The 19,039-nt window shown below is 43.1% G+C and overlaps 2 protein-coding genes across 6 annotated transcripts; one reads left to right on the top strand and one right to left on the bottom strand.

Annotated features, from left to right (window-relative positions):
• Nucleotides 1-218: 218 nt before the first annotated feature.
• Nucleotides 219-10,479, bottom strand: LOC118560364 (intraflagellar transport protein 57 homolog). 3 transcript variants are annotated; one of them, XM_036131326.1, is made up of 11 exons: nucleotides 10,005-10,396; nucleotides 6,569-6,743; nucleotides 6,183-6,301; nucleotides 6,011-6,101; nucleotides 5,796-5,879; nucleotides 5,592-5,714; nucleotides 5,438-5,509; nucleotides 3,482-3,613; nucleotides 3,329-3,391; nucleotides 3,158-3,224; nucleotides 2,828-3,068 (listed from the first exon to the last, which is right to left on the bottom strand). In XM_036131326.1, exons 1-11 carry the CDS (start codon nucleotides 10,157-10,159, stop codon nucleotides 2,887-2,889), a joined length of 1,263 nt encoding a protein of 420 aa, XP_035987219.1. In that variant the 5' UTR covers nucleotides 10,160-10,396; the 3' UTR covers nucleotides 2,828-2,886. The 3 variants fall into 3 exon arrangements, with proteins under 3 accessions (XP_035987218.1, XP_035987219.1, XP_035987220.1); XM_036131327.1 differs by lacking the exon at nucleotides 10,005-10,396 and adding an exon at nucleotides 7,397-7,948; XM_036131325.1 differs by lacking the exons at nucleotides 2,828-3,068; nucleotides 3,158-3,224; nucleotides 3,329-3,391; ... (5 more) ...; nucleotides 6,183-6,301; nucleotides 6,569-6,743 and adding an exon at nucleotides 219-2,102 and having other exon boundaries at nucleotides 10,034-10,479.
• Nucleotides 9,280-15,098, top strand: LOC118560365 (tripartite motif-containing protein 16-like). Of its 3 annotated transcripts, none has more exons than XM_036131330.1 (2): nucleotides 9,280-9,301; nucleotides 13,193-15,098. In XM_036131330.1, the coding sequence occupies exons 1-2, from the start codon at nucleotides 9,292-9,294 to the stop codon at nucleotides 14,866-14,868; spliced, it is 1,686 nt and encodes a 561-aa protein (XP_035987223.1). In that variant the 5' UTR covers nucleotides 9,280-9,291; the 3' UTR covers nucleotides 14,869-15,098. The 3 variants fall into 3 exon arrangements, with proteins under 3 accessions (XP_035987223.1, XP_035987222.1, XP_035987221.1); XM_036131329.1 differs by lacking the exon at nucleotides 9,280-9,301 and adding an exon at nucleotides 11,163-11,177 and having other exon boundaries at nucleotides 13,204-15,098; XM_036131328.1 differs by lacking the exon at nucleotides 9,280-9,301 and having other exon boundaries at nucleotides 13,047-15,098.
• The last annotated feature ends 3,941 nt before the right edge of the window (nucleotides 15,099-19,039 follow it).

The raw sequence follows: 19,039 nt of genomic DNA, 5'->3' as shown, positions 1-19,039 counted from the left end.
TCTTGTGTACACATACATTTTTAACACAAAAATAAAACAATTTTGCATTTTTACTTTTACATAGAAAGAGTTGAAAATCATTCAAACTAGCATGATTTTGAGAAATATGTCATTTATTTACATTTTAAAACAAAAATAAAAATTATTTCTATTTTTTTTATGTAGAAAGATTCTGAGAAATGTTTGATTTATTTACATTTTCAACAGAAAAATGAAACAATTATATATTTTTATTCTGGTGCTGATCAGCTGGTTTAAAAAACAATGATGAGAAATGAACAAACCCAACAGAACCAGAACATCAATTCTGGAGAAAAACAAGTGCTGACAATCTCTGACTATTGATTTCTGAGCAGTTTAGACATAAAACAACAACGATCAAGAAAATAATCTGCTGGAGATTTAAAAACCAGAATCAAACTCACTGAACCTTCAGTGGATTCTGTCTATTTGGGTTTACAGAACTCAGCAGAACCTCCAATGCTCCAATAGTAAACATAAACTCCAGCATGTAGCGGCTGAGTGAAGGTGGTCTGGACTCTGTGGAGGAGAGTCATGGTTTCAGAGACGCTGTAGAAGGACAGAATACCTGCTCTGTGATCCAGGTACACTCCTACTCTGGAGGAACCAGGACCTGAGATGGAGGTCCAGATGTTGTTGTGACCAAATTTAGAACCTTTTTGGTAACAATCTAATGCCCAAGATTTGTCATTATATCCAAATCCACATTCATTCCCACTTCCTGCTCTGCTGATATTCTTGTATGCGACTGCTACATAAACTTTCTCTCTCCACTCCACCTCCCAGTAACAACGTCCAGTCAGACTCTCTCTACTCAGAACCTGAACCCAATCAGTGAATCTGTCTGGATGACTAGAATAAGACTGAGGTTTATTCATCCATGTCACCTTCCTGTTCCCCTCTGATAGTAACAGATAACTGTGTGCTGTGTTTGGATCCAGTGTGATTTCACATGAATATCTCAAGAATCCAGCTCTGCTCTTTGGTTCTGGTTCTGACAGTGAAACATCCACCTCAGTGAGTCTCAGTGAGATGTTTGTCCATGCGTCTCTCAGGATGTCCTGTAGTTGATCTCTGAGCTCTGACACAGCTGCTGTCACATCCTCAAAGTAGCTCAGAGGACGGATCTTGATGCTGGATGAGTGTGTAGACTCACTGAGTGCTGACAGTGAGGGGTAGTTGTGGAGAAACTGGTTGTGATCCTCTGTGTCTGAGAGCTGCTTCAGCTCAGCGTCTTTCCTCTTCAGCTCAGTGATCTCCTGCTCCAGCTTCTCCTGAAGCTCTTTGACTCGACTCCCTTCAGTTTCCTGCTGGGATCTGATCTGCTGCTTCACATCAGAGCTTCTTTTCTGGATGAGACGGATCAGCTGAGTGAAGATCTTCTCACTGTCCTCCACAGTTTTATCAGCAGAGTGCTTGATGGCCTCCAGCTCCTGTTGAAGCAGCTTCACATCTTTCTCTCTGTCCTGGATTCTCTGCTGGATGTTTTCTCGTCTCACCTCCAGCTCTCTCTGCCTCTCAGTCCTTTCTGCTGCAGCTGACACTGTGTCGTGGCCTTTATGTTCATCCACAGAGCAGAGATAACAGATACACTTCTGATCAGTACGACAGAACATCTTCATCACCTCATCATGACGAGAGCAGATGTTCTCCTGGAGGTTCTTGGAGGGCTCCACCAGCTTGTGTTTCTTTAGTGGAGCCACATCATAATGAGGCTGAAGGTGTTTCTCACAGAAAGAGGCCAGACAAAATAAACAGGACTTGATGGCTTTCAGTTTTCTTCCAGAGCAGAAATCACAGGCCACATCTTCAGGTCCAGCATAGCAGAGATCAGCAGGAGCAGCTTGGAGTCCAGTCTTCTTCAGCTGCTCCACTAAAGCTGCTAACATTGTGTTTTTCTTCAGAACGGGCCTCGGTGTGAAGGTCTCCCTGCACTGAGGGCAGCTGTGGATTCCTTTGTAATCCTCTTCATCCCAGAAGTTTTTAATACACTTCATACAGTAGCTGTGTCCACAGGGAATAGTCACAGGATCCTTCAGTAGATCCAGACAGATCGAACAGGAGAAGGTTTCTCGGTCCAGCTGGTTCTGCTCCATTTCTCCTCTCGGTCACAGTGACTGTGTGAGTTTCATTTCCTGAAAACAGCAACAGCTCTGAGCTCTGATCTACGAATCACGTGTCAGAGCAGAGAGGCTGCAGCCAATCAGCTTTCACCTCCAGCAGATGTTGCTCCACCAGCTTCAAGGTGTGTCTGAGAGCAGGAAGAACAGGGAGGGTTATCAGGTTTTACAGCCTGCAGGATAAGGAGCAGGGCCTTATTTATACAACAATGTAGGAAATCTATACTAAAAGTGTACGTACACTAAGAAATAAACTGTTTTTTGTCACTTACTTCTCTTTATTTTTGTAAGCATTTTATTTTGAAGGGTTCGTCTTCCGGCACAAACATCCGGTCATGAGAGGTTTTGGTTGAACTTTCCTGTAAATCTCAGCTGAAATATTGTGGGAAGTTTCTGCTTTCCTGGCGAGCTCTGCAGGAAATCTTTCTTTCTTTGCTCCCATCAAAACTAATCAGTTTTAATCCGTTTAAAGCGCAACAGACGCTGATTTAGATGCTGCAACGGCGACATCTGGTGGACGCTTTGCGTAATTACGCCTATAAAGAATTCAGCCGTTTAGAAAAAAAATCTGTTTATTTAAACAACAAAAACACAAAATACATCAAAGAATGAAATAAATAGTTTTTATAAGACAAAACAGATGTTTGCTGGTTTTCTGCTCGGTCTTCAGGACAGAACAACACTCCCGTCCCGTCTGGAAGAACAGAACCTGCTGAGGGCTCTGGGGCCCGTCCCGTCGGCGGTTCTAAGCCAAGGGCCCGGCGGCGGGCTCGGGGATGTTGGTGGCGTGCATGTCCCGCGTCATGTTGGACTTCTCTTTGAGTTTGGCCTGCAGCAGCGTGTGCTGGTCCACGCCTATCCTCACGTCCATCTGGACCATCTCCTGCTTCAGCTTGGTGAGGCTCTGTTTGATTTTCACCAGCGGGGCTGGAGAGGAGAGATGGGAACACAGACAGAGGAGGGATGTCAGACACGCTGGGGGCAAAAACAAGGACTCCTCTAGAAGTCTGCTTCACCTCCATCACACATGCTGCTGCCCTTGTCCTCCATCTCCTGCTTCACCTTCTCCAGCTCCTCGCTGATCTGAAACAAATAGAAGAATTGGTGTCAATGTTTGCTGGAGCTGCAGCAGAGAAGATGATGATGATGATGATGATGATGATGATGATGATGATGTGTTGGCTGACCTCAGCCAGGACTCTGCTTCTCTCCGTCACTCCTCCGCTCGCCTGCTTGTAGCGCTCCTTGGCCTGATGGAGGACACGTTGATGCAGTTATTCCAGGAGAAAGCTTTTAAAGCTGCACATGTTTTGGCTGTTGGAGGCGTGAGCTTGGTTCACCTGGCTGAGTTTGGCCTGAGCGCTGCGGTACTCCTGGATCAGTTGCTCCAGCTGCTTGTTGATGTACTTCTCTCTGCTGCCCACCTTCTCCAGAGTCTTCCCCATGTCTTCCTGAAGCTTGTCCAGGTAGCTCTGCGGACACAGAGAGGACATGAACATGGTGGACAGAACAAAGGACGTCCAGAGAGAGAGAAGCGCTGAGTCCTCCAGCAGCTGGAGAAACGACTACAAGGCCCAAGCTTTCATGTCCAGATGATACATGTGGAGATGAAAGTAGGTTCAATCAGAACATTTCTGGACCACAATCAGCCGCCTTGGTGTTCAGGTTTTCCAGGACTTGTTGCTGCGGAGGGAGACGTGACACAAGTTTGAGGCTAGGAACCCTGGAAGCAGCAGAAGATGTTTGAGGTTAAAACAGGCGGTCTGTGGAGGAGATCTCTGCTGAGACTGCAGCTGAAGAGCTTCTGCTGTGGAGACTATTTCATTCCTTTATTGTTACAAACAACACGTGTAATTAATGGAAATTAGAAAAAAAGAATAAAACCCAGATTTTAAACTTTGATAAACGTCTTAATCAAAAAAGGTTTTCAGAGTAAATTTCATGTTTTCTCTGATTTTATATTAAAAAAAAAATTCTTCTTTTTCCCCCTATATTCTTTCAAATTTAATTTCTTATTTTTTTTAATTTTTTTTTTTACAGATTTTATATTTTCCTTTTTGATCAACAAAAAAATTCTTTCTTATTTTTTTTTTGTCAATTTCATTTCAGATTTCATACTTTCTAATTTTATTTTTTTCTAACTGTTTTTCAGATCACATTTTCTTCACTTCTGGGGAGACTTTCATGTTTTCTAAGATTTTATATAAAAAAATAAAACTTTTTCATACTCAAATTTCATACCCAAATTTTATTTCATTTTTTTTTTACAGATTTTATATTTTACCTTTTGATCAACAGATAAAAATATTTTATTTTTTTATTTTTTCTATTTCATTTCAAATTTTATATAAGTATGTTTTTTTTTTTGCATTCCTATTGGTCAGCTAAGACGCATTCCTATTGGTCAACGAAGAGGCATTCCTATTGGTCAGCGAAGACGCATTCCTATTGGTCAACAAAGACGCATTCCTATTGGTCAACAAAGACGCATTCCTATTGGTCAGCGAAGACGCATTCCTATTGGTCAACGAAGACGCATTCCTATTGGTCAGCGAGGACGCATTCCTATTGGTCAACGAAGACGCATTCCTATTGGTCAGCGAAGACTCATTCCTATTGGTCAGCGAAGACGCATTCTTATTGGTCAGCGAAGACGCATTCTTATTGGTCAGCGAAGACGTTAGCAACAACATTTTATTGGTCAATGTGCATCAAGAGTTAGAAGTGAAGAAAATGTGAGAAAATGTGAGAAAACATCAAAGTTCGTCTCCAAAGCTTTTCTTCAGTTTTGCATTTTGTTCTAATCAGCATTCAGGAAACGAGTTCTTTGCAGCAATAATGAAGAAAAGTGCCTCCAGGTTGTGGGAGGCTAAAGTGTGGAAAGCAGCTTTTCTCAGACGCATTTGCTGCAGAAGGATGAAGGCTTTAGGACTCATGAGGTCCTTTCCTCCTTTAGCTGCTGACATCAGAGAGCTTGATCTGGTCTCAGAGGGACGCTGTGAACGGAGAGCAGACAAAGGTCCAGTTTAAGACGGGTTCTGTGAAAAGGTTCTGCTGCGGGTCAACAGCGCCGCTTCATCCCTGAAGTCTAAGGAGGCTCGTTGTTCCCGGCAGATTTCTGGCTCCCAGTTACTCAGTGAAAACCAGCAGGGACCAACAGACCGACGGTCCGGACCAGAACCAACAGAGAGGCAAAGCGGAGTCTCTGCAGCTGAAGCAGTGACCCGGTTGGACTGAGCAGAACCGAGCCATGGCTGGCTCCTGCCGTGGTGGCCACCGTGTTCAGGTGAACTCACCCTGGTGTCTCTGAGCGATGACGTGATCCCGTCTCTGTGTTGGTGCATCTGGTCCAGATGGATCCTCCAGTCCTGGAGGAGCAGAACACGGTCAGAACCAAGCTGGCCACAGAAGCCAGCCGCTAAGCTTCAGGCGCTGAAGGTGAGCTCTGGCCTTGTTGTCGGTCCTGATGGTGACTCTGAGCTGCGGCAGGACCCTCTCCACCTCCAGCCTCCACTCTGCAGCGTCCACAGTGGACTCCAGGATCCGGTCCGGCTTGGAGCTCGGTTCTGATTGCTGCCAGAACACAGAATCTGTTTCACTTCCTGACTGAAAGCAAAGCTGCGATCTCTGCCAGCAGCCGGGACCAAATCTCACCGCGTGAGAGCTCGGTAGCTTCAGAGCCTCCAGGTCCATCATGTTCTCCTCCTCCTCCTCCTCCTCCTCATGGTCAGCTTCCTCCTGGGGTCACATGAAAAGCCAACAAGCATCAGAACCAGCAGAACCCCTGAGAACCTTCTAGCAGCAGCTGCATCAGCGGCTGCTTGGCCTCCATTGATCAGAAGCGTGAAGTTCTCCAGCGAGGCCCCTACAATCATCTCCTCCTCCACTCTGCTGAGCGTCAGCTCTGCGTCGTCGTCCATCACGCCGTCTTCCTCCGGCTTTTCTGCAGGGTACTTGGGTCTGAGGGAGGAAACGGGCCGCATCAACAAGCTGCTCTGCTAGCGGCCGCTAACACGCAGGGAGGAAGAAATGTGGGAGAACCTGGTGAAGGTGAAGCCTCTCCTCTTCAGCGCCTCCTCAGCCAGGTGGTCCAGCACCAGGCAGACGTGCTCACCTGAGCCCGACTTCAGTCTGGAGGGAGGAAAGTCCACCTGGACACCCTGACAGAGACGGGAGAGACCATCCCTACATCTCTGCTGCTTCTCTTTCAACACTTTCATCCATTCAGCAGCTCATTCACCGTCACTGCAAACTTATTCAGCAGATTTACTGCAGCAGATAAAAAGCAGACGTTTGCTGAAAAAGGTGAGAAACCCCCAGCTGGAGCGTTTCAGCTAAGAAGCAGAGACAGAAACCACAGCGATGGCTTTAAATGGCCGCTGCTGCAGCAACTCAGCGCCGTTCCGGCTCCAGCATGATGGACTCACCAAGGCCCTGAGTTCTGCCAGGATGTTGGACACGGTGGCGTTGGGCTCGTCGTACTCCTGGGGCTCTGTGAACGGCCGCCCCGCCACGTTGATGAGCCAGGCAGCGATGATGGTGAACATGTAGAACTGCTCGCCGGGGTTGGACGCCAGGTAGGGACTGGAGACAAAGTAATGTCTGCGCAGGAAGAGCAGAAGGCTTCATCAAGCTGCTCAACACGTTTCCTTCCAGCTGGGCTGGGATTTCAACCCACAACCGTTCTAGCAGACCTGCTGGAAACCATCCCTGACTTAGTTCAGGGTTCCTACTTTACACTTTTTAACGCCACTGGAAATAAAAAGTTAAGACCAACAAACTGCTTTACCCAAATGTTTATTTTAACATAAAGCGTTACTTTCTGGTCAGTAGAATGTTTCTAATTTTGAAAAACTTTCCAAACAGGAAGAAAGCTAAAAGCACATAAATGACAGATATATTTTTTAACAACTATTGAACTGAATTCATGAACTTTGTTTTGTTCCCTAGTAAAATAAACAATAAATCAGTTTTAAAAACCACAACATAATCAGTGCTAGCTCCTTTTGCAAGTAAAATTTTATTGAAATTAGTGTATTTTACCTCGATTTGAGCAGCTAAATAAGACTATTTGCCAATGGGATGAGTATTTTTACCCCTAAAATAAGATACTTAGATGTCCTGCACTTGAAATAAGATGATGGAGATGAATTGTTCTTATTTTAAGTGCAAAAATCTTATTCCATTGGCAAATAATCTTGTTTACTTGCTCAAATCAAGGAAAAATACAAAAATTTCAAGAAAATATGACTTACTTGAGTTCCCTTTTTGCAGTGTGTTAGCATGGCGTGGTACTGCAGGCTTTCTTCAGTTCCTCCTCCACCTCCAACTTTGCCATTTTGTCTTTATATCGCCTTCTTAGTGTGTTGGATTTGGTGATAAGTTGTGCCGTCACCGTGTTCAAAGTCCACAACACCTCTGCTTTGGTACCGCCAAACATTGTCCAGAGGTTTGTTGCTGTGCCACAGCGATGACCAACATCACTGTCGTTGATGACGGAGACGGCTGTGGAGGCATCGCAGAGACGAGGAGGAACACAACTGAGACATACCTGCTATTTCTGGGTAACTTGATTTGGACGCTTTGTGTTTCACCTTCACATGTGTGACTCCACCGCCTTCATTCCCATCATGCCGAGCTTCAATGACTCCTTGCACAAAATACACCGTTGCCTCATACACATTCCCTGGTCCTGGTTTTAGCCATGCAGAAAACTCTTGGCTGGACGAATTTACACTTCCCCATGTTGTCCAGATAAAAAGTGGCGCATCTCCCCAAAGTCCACAACATGGTTTTTATTGGTTTCTCTATTGGGACAGAACCAATAAAGGGTACAGCGAGCCGTTCAGTAGGTAAAATAAATAAATGTTGTAGTTATTTTAATGCTTGATATGGATTACAAAACTAAAATCCTATTTATGACATAACAAATTTAAGATCTATGAATGACTGATTTAAGACTAGGGCTGAACGATTTTGTAAAATAATCTAATTGCGATTTTTTTTTTCTTAATATTGTGATTCAATACAATTTTTTTTCCAGTTTAATTTATCAAGTGTTTCAAAATATATACAAACAACAAATCAATTTGTTTCCTCGCCATACGGATTAGTTGCTAAAAGACCCACAGCATCTAAACTCGGAGCAGAAATGATTGCGTTTTGCCTACAATATATTTCAATCAAAATTGCAATTTTGACTTTTCTCTGCATTAACCACAAGCAACAAAAATGGCCTCTAAATAAAGATGTTTGTAAACAAGGACTATTTTAAATATGAACTTTTCATGTTTCTATTGATCAGAATATTATTCAAGAGAACAGCTTTTAATTTAATTGGACATCAATCTTTGTAGAAGATAAAGTGCAAAGTCCAACCAACAAGCAAGTCTATGTATTAAACTCATTGACCTGTACTTAATGCTTTGTATGATTATATAAACTCTAAAACAAGTAATAAAATTAGATTATCTCACTGCTGCAACTGTTTTCCCTTCCATGTGGAGGCAAACCCACTTCAAACATTTTACCAACACCTAATGGACGCGTCTAATTCCCTAATTGTTACATAGCCAAAAATTGCAGACCTCTGCGATTTGGAAATTGCGTTATTTTAAATCACGATTATATTGAAAATGCGATTAATTGTTCAGCCCTATTTAAGACATTTTAATACCAATTAAGGCCTTAGTTTTATACTGAAGAATCCAATGCCTTTTAAGCCTTTTTAAGGATTGGCAGGAACTCTGTAGTTGAGGTCAGTGTGAGCTGCTCTGACGGCTCTACACAGACCTAAAAAGTCTCTTTGCTCTCCTTGTTGTGAAGAAGTGTAACAAAGAGAGCGGCGTGCAGCAGATGTGTGGAAAGGAGCAGAAGGAGCCGGTCCACACTGACGCTCTGAGCCCTTCATGTCTGGCCTGATCCACACCAACCACATCCAGTTGGCCTTCTTCACCAAAAGCTGCAGAAAGGCAGCGTTAAACGTCTGAGGAAACAAACGTCTCCTTCAGCTCACATTAAACCTTCCTGTTTGCACCGTTCTGACGCTCCTGGATGGAGCCGCTGGCAACGCGTCCACAACCGTCTGCTCTCTCTTTAGCAGACGTTCTAAAGTTCAGGCCAGCATCACAACGTGTTCCTCACATGTTTCATGTGTTCTGGTTCTCCGTCGGTGGAACTCGTTCCCCTGCAGTGCTTCAGTTTATGGGCAGATTTTAACACGTGGTTCTCAGTTCTGCCTGGTTTACATGGTCACTGTGTAAAGGAGGCACGTTGTCAGGGTTCTACACAGATTATTTTAAATTAGAAGCAGAAAGATTCACCATCAAAGTGAATCCAGATCATTTTCCACGTGTTTAAGGTCAGAATGTGAGATGAGCAGAGGGCAGCAGAATAAATGGAAGGTCTTTTTCTGGCCTCATTCAGACCTTAAACTAGATCTCAGTCAGTCAAACTTGATTTATTGAGCATTTCTCAAACAGTTCAACTTCTTCTACAGCAAAGGAAACAAGCTTCAGTCAGATTGCTGCTTTGCTGACTGCTGCAAAGCTGCAAGGAGTCTGAGGAGAGGAGTGGATCTGGGCGGTTCTGGTACTGGATCCTAGCGGATCGGCTCAGGCTCCAAAGCTTTCTAACCATCTTAATGACAGACCTGAGGAGGAACCTGCTTCACGCCTCCGTGTCTCCAGACCTCCTGCTGGGAAAACCTGAAAGATTTGCTCCACACTTTGAACACACCGAGGGCGCCATGTTGTCCCCCTTCTACACCCCAAGCTGCACATTTCCCCCCCGGAGGAGAAAGAAAGCGGCTCTCCATGGAGCTCCAGGGCCTTGCAGGGCCTCTCGGGGCCCGCCGGGGCTCACCTGCTCAGGCTCTTCATGTTGTGTTTCACCAGAACTTCCTCCTCGTAGTTCAGCAGCTTCAGCTTCTCCACAAGCTCCTCCATCAGCACAAAGCCCCGGTGAGCCGCCCCGGGCCCCCGGTCCTCCTCCTCTCCGCGTCTCCCCTCCTCGGCCATCCGTTAATCACCTAAATACTAACGCTGACAATAAAAACAGCTAAATGGCGCTCAGGGAGTCGCTCCGCGGCCTCCTCGGTGCTCGCCCTGCCCGTTGCCACGGCAACCGAAAGCTAACCGCCGCTAGCTGCAGATGTGGCTAATGCTAGCTGCTAGCATGGTATTTAAGTCCAAGTTTAGATGTGTTTATATATTAAAGATTTGCGTTTAAAGTCTAAATAGCGTAGATACGATCTTGGTGATAAACTGCGTTTAGTGTGACGCGGTGGCGAAGCTACACAGTCTTCTTCTTCTTCTTCTTCTTCTTCTTCTCGTTTTTACTGACGGATTGCAAGAACGTGAAGGTGCATACCGCCACCTGCTGTACACCAGTGGCGCAACAGCACTTGATTATTTTTTTACTTGATTTATTTCATCCGTTTCGCTTAAAATAACAAGTAAAATGCTTTCTTGGTGTTTATTGGACCATCTGCCTCCCAGTCTGTTCCTGAAACCTCCATCAAAGTCCACTCTCCTCCTCCTTTCTCTTTCATATCTACTGCAGGTCAAACTGTTGCTCCTGTTCCATGTAGCAAACATTATAGGCTACTTGCCAATCCTGATTTATTTGTTGTTTCTTCTATTATATTTCTTATAATATTTTATAATGACACCTTTTTCAATTATATAAATGCTGTTTCCTCTTTTCTCCTCCAAACAGTTTTTTAGCTGTAACTCAAACCTTCACTTTTAGCTCATCTGCAAGTTTATTTCCTATTTATTTATTAAACTCTTTACAGTCAAATCATGATTTCCACCATTTCTGTATCTTGATGACTGATTCTGAGAGAAAAATATGACAACAGTTGTCTGGATCTTGCTGCCTGCTCAGCATCAACATTTATTTATTTTTTATTAAGCTTTGATGGTTACGTTTCCAAACATGTAGTTATTTTTGTTTGTTTGTTTTTCTTTTTGCAAAGACTCCATTTGCATGAAACACTTTCTGCTGGAGATGGGATTCATGGCTCTAAAAGGGGCCTCTACCTCCAGCTCTTGAGGACTGCACCTTAAAGATGTCTCTCTGGTCTAACACACCTAAATCCGTCCATCCATCCTTTAGACCTGATTGGTCCATTCCGCAATAAACAACAAGGGCCCTTTGGCCCCCTGTGGGTACCACAAAACAAAAGGAAACCCTTTAATATAATCATATTAAAATCAGTTACTACTGTTAAGTCTTAAAATGGAAAAGCTAAAGTAGATTGAAACATAAAGCGATCCTCATTTCAGAATCAGACATACTTTAATAATCCCAGGGGGAAATTGTTGAATGTTGCTATAAATGGTAGAAACAGAATTATAGAAACTTTGCTTTGCAGATCTAGGGAAGTACAGCTGTAGCAGGAGAGCTGAGCTTGAGTTGAGGCATAGTTTCCATCTCTAGTGGCTGTGGTAAAAAGCACCACTAGACGTCTGTAAAATGACTCCTTTTTATCCACAGTTTTAAATCTAGTTGGATAAAGGTAGTTTTATAGCTTTGGTTTATAGTTATTTTATTAACTTTTTGTATAAAGCATCTGCAGAGTGTGAATGTAGCTTTTGTATAGAGTTATTGTGTGCAAACTGTGTGATTTTGTGCTTTTAATCTTTGATGTTGATGGTTTTCATTCATTGCTGTTATTATTTGTATTTATTCACTTATTTCCGAGCTGCAAGGCAACAGTGCTACCTACACCTGAACCAAGTGGCTGAATCACCTCCTCAGCATGCAGACACATACTGCAGAGTCCTGCTAGGGGCCCGATTATTTGTTTCATGTGTGATGAGGAAGAGACAGATGTAAGCGTTGCTGGACATCGGTCCATGAGGACCAGAAACAGAGATCCCTGGGAGACGGACCCTGGGGATCTGTTTAAGAAACGTCCAGAAGACTCGTTGAGTTTAGAAGCCAGACATGGAAAAATCATCTAGGCCAGAAAATGTCACTGCAGCATGTGTGATGGAGGTGAAGCAGACTTCTAGAGGAGTCCTTGTTTTTGCCCCCAGCGTGTCTGACATCCCTCCTCTGTCTGTGTTCCCATCTCTCCTCTCCAGCCCCGCTGGTGAAAATCAAACAGAGCCTCACCAAGCTGAAGCAGGAGATGGTCCAGATGGACGTGAGGATAGGCGTGGTCCAGCACACGCTGCTGCAGGCCAAACTCAAAGAGAAGTCCAACATGACGCGGGACATGTACGCCACCAACATCCCCGAGCCCGCCGCCGGGCCCTTGGCTTAGAACCGCCGACGGGACGGGCCCCAGAGCCCTCAGCAGGTTCTGTTCTTCCAGACGGGACGGGAGTGTTGTTCTGTCCTGAAGACTGAGCAGAAAACCAGCAAACATCTGTTTTGTGTTATGAAATATATTTATTTCATTCTGTAATATATTTTGTGGTTGTGTTGTTTAAATAAACAGATTTTTTTTCTAAACGGCTGCATTCTTTTTTTAGGTGTAATTACGCAAAGCGTCCACCAGATGTCACCGTTGCAGCATCTAAATCAGCGTCTGTTGAGCTTTAAACGGATTAAAACTGATTAGTTTTGATGGGAGCAACGAAAGAAAGATTTCCTGCAGAGCTCGCCAGGAAAGCAGAAACTTCCCACAATATTTCAGCTGAGATTTACTGGAAAGTTCAACCAAAACCTCTCATAACCAGATGTTTGTGCCGGAAGACGATGATAAGCACTTCAAAATAAAATGCTTACAAAAATAAAGAAAATTAAGTGACAAAAAATAGCTTATTTCTTGGTGTATGTACACTTTTAGTATAGATTCCCTACAATGTTGTATAAATGAGGCCCTGCTCCTTACCCTGCAGGCTGTAAAACCTGATAACCCTCCCTGTTCTTCCTGCTCTCAGACACACCTTGAAGCTGGTGGAGCAACATCTGCTGGAGCTGAAAGCTGATTGGCTGCAGCCTCTCTGCTCTGACACGTGATTCGTAGATCAGAGCTCAGAGCTGTTGCTGTTTTCAGGAAATGAAACTCACACAGTCACTGCGACCGAGAGGAGAAATGGAGCAGAACCAGCTGGACCGAGAAACCTTCTCCTGTTCGATCTGTCTGGATCTACTGAAGGATCCGGTGACTATTCCCTGTGGACACAGCTACTGTATGAAGTGTATTAAAAACTTCTGGGATGAAGAGGATCACAAAGGAATCCACAGCTGCCCTCAGTGCAGGGAGACCTTCACACCGAGGCCCGTTCTGAAGAAAAACACCATGTTAGCAGCTTTAGTGGAGCAGCTGAAGAAGACTGGACTCCAAGCTGCTCCTGCTGATCTCTGCTATGCTGGACCTGAAGATGTGGCCTGTGATTTCTGCTCTGGAAGAAAACTGAAAGCCATCAAGTCCTGTTTAGTCTGTCTGACCTCTTTCTGTGAGAAACACCTTCAGCCTCATTATGATGTGGCTCCACTAAAGAAACACAAGCTGGTGGAGCCCTCCAAGAACCTCCAGGAGAACATCTGCTCTCGTCATGATGAGGTGATGAAGATGTTCTGTCGTACTGATCAGAAGTGTATCTGTTATCTCTGCTCTGTGGATGAACATAAAGGCCACGACACAGTGTCAGCTGCAGCAGAAAGGACTGAGAGGCAGAGAGAGCTGGAGGTGAGACGAGAAAACATCCAGCAGAGAATCCAGGACAGAGAGAAAGATGTGAAGCTGCTTCAACAGGAGCTGGAGGCCATCAAGCACTCTGCTGATAAAACAGTGGAGGACAGTGAGAAGATCTTCACTCAGCTGATCCGTCTCATCCAGAAAAGAAGCTCTGATGTGAAGCAGCAGATCAGATCCCAGCAGGAAACTGAAGGGAGTCGAGTCAAAGAGCTTCAGGAGAAGCTGGAGCAGGAGATCACTGAGCTGAAGAGGAAAGACGCTGAGCTGAAGCAGCTCTCAGACACAGAGGATCACAACCAGTTTCTCCACAACTACCCCTCACTGTCAGCACTCAGTGAGTCTACACACTCATCCAGCATCAAGATCCGTCCTCTGAGCTACTTTGAGGATGTGACAGCAGCTGTGTCAGAGCTCAGAGATCAACTACAGGACATCCTGAGAGACGCATGGACAAACATCTCACTGAGACTCACTGAGGTGGATGTTTCACTGTCAGAACCAGAACCAAAGAGCAGAGCTGGATTCTTGAGATATTCATGTGAAATCACACTGGATCCAAACACAGCAAACAGTTATCTGTTACTATCAGAGGGGAACAGGAAGGTGACAATGATGAAACAACCTCAGTCTTATTCTAGTCATCCAGACAGATTCACTGATTGGTGGCAGGTTCTGAGTAGAGAGAGTCTGACTGGACGTTGTTACTGGGAGGTGGAGTGGAGAGGAACAGGAGTTTTTGTAGTAGTCGCATACAAGAATATCAGCAGAGCAGGAGGAGGGAATGAATGTTTATTTGGAGCTAATGACAAATCTTGGGCATTAAATTGTTCCCAAGGAGGTTATCAATTTCGTCACAACAACATCTGGACCTCCATCTCAGGTCCTGATTCCTCCAGAGTAGGAGTGTACCTGGATCACAGAGCAGGTATTCTGTCCTTCTACAGCGTCTCTGAAACCATGACTCTCCTCCACAGAGTCCAGACCACCTTCACTCAGCCGCTACATGCTGGAGTTTGGGTTTACTATTGGAGCATTGGAGGTTCTGCTGAGTTCTGTAAACCCAAATAGACAGAATCCACGGAAGGTTCAGTGAGTTTGATTCTGGTTTTTAAATCTCCAGCAGATTATTTTCTTGATGGTTGTTGTTTTATGTCTAAACTGCACAGAAATCAATAGTCAGAGATTGTCAGCACTTGTTTTTCTCAGAATTGATGTTCTGGTTCTGTTGGGTTTGTTCATTTCCCATCATTGTTTTCTAAACTAGCTGATCAGCACCAGAATAGAAAAAATGTATAATTGTTTCATTTTTCTTTCGAACATGTAAATAAATCAAACATTTATAACAATCTTTCTACATAAAAAAAATAGAAATAATTGTTTTATTTTTGTTTTAAAATGTAAATAAATGACATTTCTCAAAATCATGCTACTTTGAATTATTTTCAACTCTTTCTATGTAAAAGTAAAAATGTAAAATTGTTTTATTTTTGTGTTAAAAATGTATGTGTATATAGGAAAATGTGAATGCTGAAAAAAAGTTTTTACGGACAAAGTAACTATTCCTAAAAGTACATTTTGTCCAAAAAGTTCCTAAAGTAAATATAACTGAGTAAATGTAACTAGTTACTGCCCACCTCTGTGGACAGTACAGTAACCGTAACATAAGTCTAAATTAACAGCAAAATCTTCTAAAAGCTTAATTTTCTATTCTGACTCCCATCAAAAGCAACTTTTAAATCCATGAAGCGTCTGAATTTAGTGAGATGTCAGCTTTTAGAAAGAGGCCTAACATGAGCATTTTCACAGCAGTGAGCTGAAAAAACTTGGCCTTCTAACTGCCCTAACCTTGGCTGCTAAGCAGAGCATGATAGCAAAGCACAACAGAGGCACTTGAAGTTACACTGCTGCTTATTGAGAGAAATATTACCAAGATGACATCATAATTGTAGCAGTTATCAAGTTACCTTTTATTTAAATAAACATACCTTCCACAGTACTGCAGCGGCGTGACTGCATGACCGCCTCAACCCTGAAAAGTCTTATTTCCATTTCTGTATAAGCAGTTTTATTGTTTGAAAAATGCTCAATAAATAAAGTTTGACTGATTAAAATATAGTTTAATGTCTAAATGATCCCAGAAATAGACCATCCTGTATCAATGCATCCATATTCACTGCAAAAAGGAACTAAATGAAGTAAAATCTTTTAGAAATGAGTGTATTTGTCCTTGATGGGTGGGCCTGGGTGGGTCTAGGCTCTCCCACTTGTTTGTTGGACATGTGTTGTTAATTGGCGTTATATAAATAAAACTGAATGAATAGCGTGTTAGCAGAAGAAGAAGAGAGAAGAGGACAAGGAGAAGTTTCCTTCCAGCTGATTCAGACATGAGGTTCTTTGGTTGAGCTCCAAAATGTGCTGAAATGGTTGAGTCAGCTCTCCTCTTCCCTGCTGGCTTCTGCTGGGGGTTTTGAATGGAGCGCTGACAGAAGGGGAGGAGGAGGTAGATCTCAGAGGAGACGCCACTTTCACATCATGCTAGCTCTCCATCATTACCAACTATAGCTTTAAGGCTATTTAGATGGAGCCAATGACTGCTGAGATATTCACCAGCTACTATAAAACTCAGGAGCTGAGTCCAGAGAGCACAATCTGTAGCGCTAGCTGACAGTGGACAGCCCATCTCTGCAGGAAAACCTCACAAAGACGTTTAAATGTGGCTTTAAAATAATTGGCAGACACAACTTGTTCTTCTGCAGCTTTTTGTGGAACGGTGGTGCTCAACCAGTTCTGCTGGAAACTGATTGGTTTCACCACAGCACACAAGGCAACTTGTGTCAGAACTGCTTCATGGAGTTGGTGCTTCTGGTCAACTAGTGGTGGAAGGATTTCCATCCATGTCTCCAGGAAGCCGCCTGTCTGCACACATAATCCTTGTCAGAACTATGGACGGTGCCAGAGACTCCTGGACTCAGACCAATGGTTTTGTTGATGTCCCGCTGGATTCTACAGGGAACAATGTGAGCATTGACTGAAGAGCAGCACCCTAAAAGGACGCCATCTTTCCCCCATCAGTTCCATAAAGGACAACCTGGAAAACATCAGGACCAGATGTTGCATTTCTGCAGAATACTGATGGATGACACCAGTGATTTAATTCCAAGCGAGCGCTAAAAGTCATCTGAAAACAGATGTTAGAAATAAAGCAGAACTGATGGGTCCCCAGGCTGCCCCTGCGATTCAACAAACCACCACCAGATGGCGCTGAACTGAACCCTGATTGTTGAAGCTGGTCATGTTTGAGATGCTGTTACTGTTTGTTGGCAGGAACCATTCATGTTTCACTACAAGGATTCTGAGTAGATGAATAGATTCTGTTTCTAATGAAAATAAATGTCATTTTCATTCCTTTGAGTTTATTTTCTCTGTGAAGCCTTGGGTTCAGCTGTTTTTAGTTCTGTTTAAAAGCTGCTAAAATTTAAGATCAGACAAACAGTTGATATTGTTTCACTTTATAACCCCATCAGCTAAGATTTGAGGTATAATTGCAGCAAATGTTGCTCAAGTATAAAGGAAAACAAAACCTAGAAAAAGAAAGTAGTCTCAGAGACACGTGTGTGTTTCAGTAGTGATCAATGCTGCACCAGAGGGTTGTTAGGATCCTGAAATATGGGGACTTAGCCCCGCCCAGAAATAGTTGAAGTTTGATACAACAGCAGAAGAAATTTAATTTACTTCCATCTAATAACGATACTGAACATGCTGCAGTCCTTTGCCTCTAAACCGAGTTTTTTAGCTGCTATAAATGAAAAAGAAACATGCTTTATGTGGTTGTTTTTATTGGTAGCAGCCTGAGTAATCCCTGCAGGAACAGAGTTTGCTCGTTGTGTCTGATGAAAGTTGCTCTAGAACTCAGAAGCTTTGTTCAACCACTGTCTCATCTAAAGAACCAAACTCTCCCTTTTCCCTGGTTTTGTAATCGTCATTGTCATTAATTTCACAAAGGACTAAGGCCTTCAGCTGATACAGTGTTTGTATTTATATTTACTGTTATTATAGTTTAGTAATATTTATGGTTTCTTTCATCCTCTTAGGCCAATTGATTCCTTTTCCTCCAGTTTTTGTTTCACTTCACTAATTCTCACCTGGAAATGATTGAAGGAAACATCCTGGATGAATAAAGAGTGGTTCTGCTGCTACTTTGTTGTGTTATCTGTTCTTAATTTGCTCTGATTTCATGAATAATGACAGAAAGGTTTTAGGGGAGCAGCTCAGCTCTGCTCTTACTGCAGCATCAGGATAAAAACCTGTTTCTCCTCCACCAATCACAGCAGCTCTCTGCCTGAAGGAGGAAGAAAACCTCCTGATAAAGTGCGCTTATTGTCCTCTGTCCCTCTGAACAACAACTATTTAACTATTTAACAACCACTACTTGTTTATTTCTGTACCTGCCATTTCAGAGCCAGATAAAAGCTCATATTTTCTTCTTCTGCTAAGTTCAGAACAAACTCAGCTTCAATAGCAGCCAGAGTGCTGCTCAATGTTCCCCCTAATTGTTTTAAATTATTTCCATTTTCTGCTGTGAGATTTAGCCCCAGCATGAGTTTTCTTTAGCTGGAGTAAAAAAACAGATTTGTGCTTTTTTCCCTCCCTCAGGAAGCCTCACCTGTGCTTTTATTGCTACACTTTACTGGTAGTTTAACAACTGAATAAACGTATATCTCAAATGATCCAATAGGTTTGTTTTAGGTTGTGGCAGAAATATAAAATCTGAATTATTTTTTACTCTGGAACTCTTTGAATGTGCATCGTGGACTAAAATAAGCTTTAATTTCAGGACCAGGATGATTACCTCTCAGTTTTACACACATAAAACTGAAACTCTTTTTTTCATATTTGAGGCACATTAAATTTCACAGAAACCTGCCAAATGTCAGTTTTAGATGTGGAATAAATACCTGCAGCATGGTGTTAAAAAACTTCAATGCTTTCAAATCTCATTAATACAGGTTTCATAAGCAGCAACAAGCAGCTATGAATTCAGTCTACAATGATTTTACCTGTCATGTTGAATATTGTGATGATTCAGTTAGTTTCTTTTCACATTTAAAAACTCATTTAAACGAAGATACAAGTGTAAGTTGTCCATTTAAACAGTGAACCCGAACCTTTACGACTTTGTCTACATTCACATCACATTTATCAAGATGTCACAAAAGAAGAACAGAACATAATCTGCTTG

The sequence above is a fragment of the Fundulus heteroclitus genome, unplaced genomic scaffold (genome assembly GCF_011125445.2).
Source record: "Fundulus heteroclitus isolate FHET01 unplaced genomic scaffold, MU-UCD_Fhet_4.1 scaffold_42, whole genome shotgun sequence".
NCBI classification, from domain to species: domain Eukaryota; kingdom Metazoa; phylum Chordata; class Actinopteri; order Cyprinodontiformes; family Fundulidae; genus Fundulus; species Fundulus heteroclitus.
Note: the sequence above shows the minus strand (reverse complement) of the source record. Positions and strands in the feature narration are given on the sequence as shown.

What these genes read in the sequence shown, in the direction of transcription:
- LOC118560364 (XM_036131325.1), bottom strand. Translation starts at nt 10,159, where the DNA reads ATGGCCGAGGAGGGGAGACGCGGAGAGGAGGAGGACCGGGGGCCCGGG. An exon ending in ACTACGAGGAGGAAGTTCTG is followed by an intron (nt 2,103 to 10,033) that starts GTGAAACACAAC and finishes GAGCAGAACCAG; the next exon opens with CTGGACCGAGAAACCTTCTC.
- LOC118560365 (XM_036131328.1), top strand. Translation starts at nt 13,159, where the DNA reads ATGAAACTCACACAGTCACTGCGACCGAGAGGAGAAATGGAGCAGAAC.